This window comes from Sinocyclocheilus grahami, unplaced genomic scaffold (assembly GCF_001515645.1).
Source record: "Sinocyclocheilus grahami isolate Dianchi unplaced genomic scaffold, SAMN03320097.WGS_v1.1 scaffold618.1, whole genome shotgun sequence".
Classification (NCBI taxonomy): Eukaryota; Metazoa; Chordata; class Actinopteri; order Cypriniformes; family Cyprinidae; genus Sinocyclocheilus; species Sinocyclocheilus grahami.
In genome coordinates, this window is record NW_015505797.1 from 472,269 (window position 1) to 478,762 (window position 6,494).

The 6,494-nt window shown below is 38.6% G+C and overlaps 1 protein-coding gene across 1 annotated transcript in view; it reads right to left on the reverse strand.

The window, feature by feature from the left end:
• LOC107557769 (mitochondrial 2-oxoglutarate/malate carrier protein-like) overlaps nucleotides 1-6,337 on the reverse strand; it is a 17,314-nt gene extending 10,977 nt beyond the window's left edge. Inside the window, exons 1-4 of the mRNA XM_016241293.1 lie at nucleotides 6,177-6,337; nucleotides 2,112-2,264; nucleotides 1,608-1,814; nucleotides 75-165 (exon numbers count right to left, since the gene is read on the reverse strand). Of these exons, the coding sequence (XP_016096779.1) occupies nucleotides 75-165; nucleotides 1,608-1,814; nucleotides 2,112-2,264; nucleotides 6,177-6,259 (534 nt within the window). The 5' untranslated portion in view covers nucleotides 6,260-6,337. The remainder of the gene's footprint in view (nucleotides 1-74; nucleotides 166-1,607; nucleotides 1,815-2,111; nucleotides 2,265-6,176) is intronic.
• Nucleotides 6,338-6,494: the final 157 nt, after the last annotated feature.

The following is a 6,494-nucleotide window of genomic DNA, read 5'->3' on the forward strand; positions in this document are numbered from 1 at the left end:
ACACACACACACACACACACACACACACTCACTCACTCACTCTCACACACACACACACACACACACACACGTACCCTCCAGAGTGTGGTGACTCCCTCCTCTCTAGTGATTCTGATGAGGGCATTGAAGACATTTGTGTAGCCCCTCCTTTGATCTGGAGGCAACCTGGACAAGCAAGAGATAACGGAGGAGGAGCGATATTTTATTAATTGTTTCATTATTTTAACAGCGAAACAAGATGATGATGATCATGAAGATTTTAATATTTTAACACAATCAAATATTAAAAAGTGTTATTTTTGTATAATTTAAATAATGTTTTAAATTGAAATTTAAAAATAAAAATGTATTCATTTTAATTTTAGTTTATGTAATTTTGTTATGTGCTATTAGTTTTTTCATATTTCTATTTAGCTTTAATTTACTTTTAATTTCAGGTTTAGTTTTAGTAATTCAGTACTTTAAATTAAAACGGTAGTAAGAAAAAATGTAAAAGTTTTTGTATTTTTATCTAATATTTATGTTTAATTTTAGATTTCAATTAACAAACCAATTTTTAATAGTTTTATTTACCAAAAACAATATATATATTTTTTAATTTGAATGTTATTCATAACATTACTAGCATATTTATGCATATTACTAGAATACTGGCTGTTTTTAGTACTTATAAAGCACATATTAAAGCCTTATTCTGCAGGAGCATATTTTAGATCCATTAATCCGACCCATACCTAAACTTAACAACTACCTTCAGTGGCGTAAGTTTGTCTTAAAAAGAGGTGGGGACGGGGGGAGGTTACATCTGCTTTAAATATAATATTCAAGCGCTTTTATGACAGATAAGTAACCAGTGCATGAAATAGTCATGATGGTCATTTTTTATTTGAGTAATAAATGTAAGCGTTCACAGACATATCCGTTTAATTTCATGAATGCAGTGGAAAATCACCGCTCAAAATGCCTCTGATGTTGTGCAGTGCCGAGTTCTGCGCACTCGCGAATCCTCTTATTACAACAAACAAAGTGTAAACACGATGTAAACAAGAGATTCATTTCGCAGTGTAGAGAGATTCGTTGATTTTAACGGAACTTCTTCGTAAGATCGCAACACAAAAACCTAGTGTTTCACGAGTCTAAAAGGACACGTCTTCAGAATTATCCCATGACTGTCCTGAAGCAGCAGTGTTTGGTTAATTTGGTCACTTTCGGGAAACAATGTGTGAGAAAGTCAAATGTGAGCCTGCAGCACAAAAGCAGTGTTGAGTCGTTGGGGGATATTTGTAGCAATAGCCAACAATACAGTGTATGGGTCTTTTATGACAAAAATCATTAGGATATTAAGTAAAGATCATGTTCCATGAAGATATTTTGTAAATCTCCTACCGTAAATATATCAAAACTTAATGTTTGATTGTTTTGCACCCTCAGATTCCAGATTTTCAAATAGTTGTATCTCAGCCAAATATTGTCCGATCCTAACAAACCATACATCAATGGAAAGCTCGTTTATTTATGCTGTATATATCTCAATTTCATAAATTTGACCCTTATGACTGGTTTTGTGCTCCAGGGTCATAATATGGGGTGTAATTCTATTCTTCTACCTCCCATCAGCCGTCATTCGAATAAGCGCCACCTCGGCCGGAGTCCCAATGAAGGCCCCTGTGGCTCCGGCGGTCATCCCGATGAGAGCCTTCATGAAGAAGTTGGGAGGTGTGCCATCAGCTTTGGACATGCGCTCAAACAGGACGGTGTAGATGCCCAAACGGGTCGTGGTGTAGGTAGCCTGTCTCAACAGACCCGCAGAAAGTCTGAAGAACACGGGACAGAAAAAGACGGAGGCGTGAATGCAATAAACGCGCAGCGAGACAAGAATGAGATGTTTAATCAGATATTTACTGCTTGGCTCCATCTACAGTCACTCAGTAAGGAAGTCCAGCTAGAGCTCCCTAGTCTCTCACATCCAGTGTCTGGTACAATCAATCTTAGAAAAACAAAAAAAGCATTCATTCAGTAATTCATTGAACTGCAGTAGCCTTCTGAAACCTCTAAGCTCTCCATCTAATCTCTCTTGTTGGCTTGCGTCTCGTTGAGCATGTCTTTCGTACCCGGTGTAGATCCCGCCGATGCCCTCGTTGCGAAGGATGCTGGCCACGGCATGGAAGCTGGTCTTGTACTCGCGAGCCTTGGAGCCCTGACCGCTCAGCTGCATTCGGTTCTTCACCAGATCCAGCGGCTGCACAAACACCGTGGCACCCATCCTGGAAGTCAGGACGAATGCGCATCAGCTTAATCACTTTTTACTTTAAAGTCCTAGTCCTGAAGGAATTCGTATTAGCAGCAGAGTTTGGAAACAATCCTAAAGAAACCTACACAAATTTAAAAAAAAAACACTCTATCACATTTGTGAGCCTGGAGCACAAAAGCAGTGTTGAGTCGCTGGGGGATATTTGTAGCAATAGCCAACAATACATTGTATGGGTCACAATTATACATTTCTCTTTTATGCCAAAAATCATTAGGATATTAAGTAAAGATCATGTTCCATGAAGATATTTAGTAAATTTCCTACCGTAAATATATCAAAACTTAATGTTTGATTAGTAATATGCATTGCTAAGAACTTCATTTGAACAACTTTAAAGATGATTTTCTCAATATTTAGATTTTTTTGCATCCTCAGATTCCAGATTTTCAAATAGTTGTATCTCAGCCAAATATTGTCCGATCCTAACAAACCATACATCAATGGAAATATGCATAATTCTCAATTTCAAAAAATGTAACCTTATGACTGGTTTTGTGCTCCAGGGTCACATATAATAATATTTAAGTAAATACATTGCGGCAATTCATTATTATTGTAATAAATAAATACTAACAAACCATACATCAATGGAAAGCTTATTTATTCAGCTTTCAGATGATGCATACATCTCAATTGTGAAAAATTGACCCTTGGCCAAGCAACACATTGACTTAAATGAGAAACTCTGAAGTTGAAAGACTGTGATAGTATCTTCTTGTACATCGCACTCCAATAATCTTTATTCACAACATCATAAAACGTCCCTATCATAAACTTTCAGAAGCATCACAAAAAGTTGAAAACATAAGAACGAGTCACAAAATCCTGTAGGAATGTCAGTTTATCCAGTATGACCGTAACTAGAATACTTATTTAATCCCATCTATTTCCAGATAATGACTGGAATGTATTATGATATTCAGCAGGGTTGCTGCAAACATCCTTTGAGAATGTTTTGACTGAGGAACACAAATGAATCCCCTCCTGAACTAGTGCATTTATGGTGGCTTTGGCTCAATTTAAACTCATGTAAGGGTATTATGCCTTTAACATCTACACGCAAGGACAACCTGTTTATGAAACAGCACTGATTTACAGGTCTTGAGTGCTGTCTTACATTTCTCAGAATTATTAGTATACGTTTTTTTTTTTAATTCTGTCATTTTTTGTTTTCACATTTCCAGGCTTCTCAGAAGCACAAGTCATCCTAGAAAACTTCTGTAGTGGTGAATGGGAGACCATTCACTCCAAAAGCACAAGAACAACCCACTATTGTGTTTGCGTCACTTATAGAAAGATCAAGAAAAGCTGATTACAGAAGTCAGAAGAGAGAAAGATCTCAAATGTATTGCCACTCTATATTAGAAACCCCATCGCAAATGTGATTAAATGTTAATCACACGAAGTACAGTACAGTAAAAAGTGTAAAATGGTATGTTTATGTAATATGTAAAAGTGCTATATTTATGATATTTATTATAGTGGAACTGCATCAACAACATAGTCTGTGATTTAAATTTTTTTTTTTTTTAGATAATTTGACTCCAAAAAAAGTTGAAAATGTGTTCACAAGTGATATAAACCTTCAATTTCTTGTTCATTTTATTTTTATTATTATTACATATATTTCATCTCAGCATGCTCTTCACTGAACCTGTCACTGAAAAATAAAAACACACAAAAAAAAGTATATATATATATATATATATACAGACTCAGAAAAAAAAAAGTTTTGTGAATTTATGTGTCATTACATTGTCTTAGAGCACGAGAAAAAAAATGTAAATAACAATTTTGAAAATTTGTATTTTATTCATATGTTATGCTATGTGCACTGTAGAGGACACCAGGACTCAATTAAAAAAATAAATTTAAAAGACATGAATAGGCATAAACAACTGAATTATTATTTTTTTTAATCAATACATTTTTAGGTTTCAGGCTGTGTTTAGCCATACTTTGTACAAAGATGATTCTCAACTGTGTTATGAAAGATATAACAGAAAGATCTGATATGCTACCGTACTTTATGGAGTATGTGCGTAAAATCTCCATAAATTGATATTCCCATTTTATTAAATGCATCTCTGCATCTAATTTGCATATTAATGTGTTCTTGGGACAAAGCGTAATGAAAAAAGAAGTGCAACAATGGGAGTAATAACGTGGCAACATTTTCATAAGAATATCTCATATTTCATAGGAATATTGATCTATGATATATTGTTGTGTTTCCTCAAAATGCCTGATTAACAGCCGTTTGTCCTGGTGTCCTCTACAGAAGACAATTCAGAAATTCATATTCTGATTTAAAACCCCATAACATTTCCCTGAGATGTTGATTTATGACAAACAGTTTAAAAATCAGCCAGATTTAAATGATAATAATTACAAAACATTATCACGTTTCCCTAAGAGTGCTAAATCTGAGCGTTCTGTCAATATCACTCATATTTAATGACCAAAGAGAGGGAGTGTTTATGATCAAACCTCCTAAAAAAGTGCTCTGAACAGGACATCCAGACTAAAACTGTGGCGTGAAGGGTCTCAGAGGAATCACTCAAATATAATGACCTCTACAGAGGACAGAAGTCGTGGCCTAATGCTTAGAGTTGGACTCATAACCCAAAGGTTGTGGGTTTGAGTCTCGTACCGGCAGGGATTGTAGGTGGGTGAGTGAATGTACAGCGCTCTCTTCCACCTTCAATACCACGACTGAGCCCTTGAGCAAGGCACCGAACCCCCAACTGCTCCCCGGGCGCCGCAGCATAAATGGCTGCCCACTGCTCCGGGTGTGTGTTCACGGTGTGTGTGGGTTCACAGGGGGTGTGGGCACTTTGGATGGGGAAATGCAGAGCACTAATTCCGAGTATGGGTCACCATACTTAGCCACATGTCACGTCACACATTTTTTATTTATATCTGTATGATTATTTTAAGAACAGAAATGTCACATGTAACGGTCTAAGGCATGACTTTAAAAAATCCTGAATATTATAGCCACTTGAAAAGTAGCACAAAACTTCCTCAGCGCCTGCAGATCAAACACAAGCTCTGTGACATTACACTGAAGAGCAGATTGTCAACCAAGCTCCCTCACAGCACCACACCTGACAGAAGCAGTAAAGAACACTCACACTCTCTCTCTCACACTCTACTCACTCACTCACACACACTCTCTCTCACTCACTCGCACGCTCACACACACTCACTCACTCACTCACAAACACAAACTCGCTCACACACACTCTCTCTCACTCTCACACTCTCACAAACACAAACTTGCTCACACACACTATCTCTCTCTCACACTCAAACACAAACTTGCTCACACACTCACTCACACACACACTCACTCACTCTCACAAACACAAACTCGCTCACACACACTCTCTCTCTCTCACACTCTCACAAACACAAACTTGCTCACACACTCACTCTCACACACACTATCGCTCTCTCTCACGCTCACAAACACAAACTTGCTCTCTCACACACTATCTCTCTCTCACCCTCTCACAAACACAAACTCGCTCACACACACACACTATCGCTCTCTCTCACGCTCACAAACACAAACTTGCTCACACACACACACTATCTCTCTCTCTCACACGCTCACAAACACAAACTTGCTTACACACTCACTCTCACACACACTATCTCTCTCTCACACACACACACACTATCTCTCTCTCTCTCTCTCACTCTCACAAACTCGCTCACACACACACACACACACACACAGAGAGAGAGAGAGAAACCAGACACGCTTTGTGCTGATCCTCTGATCATTAGCTGATGTCCCTCCCTCATCAATACCCGCTCATTCAGCTGATGCCCGGGCCTCAGAGCGCGTACGTACCCAGCCAAGCCACCGAAGAGGAACTTAATCGATTTGGGCGAGGTTTTGGGCCTGGTCTTGGCCGTGTCCGCTGCGGCTGCCATGGCTCGGTGCTGGTTCGGGATTCTGGAGAACTCCTGCGCTGCGTACAGCAAGGTGACTCCCCGGACCAATCACGTCGAGCGGAACACGCCCGGACCAATCACGTACGAGTTTTCAGGCGCTTAGCAGAGCACGTACATGACGTGTAGGTTCTCGTGTAATTTCTCTTAAAGAGACAGACACATTTACCTAAACGTGACCCAGGAGCACAAAACCAGTCATAAGGGTCAATTTTTT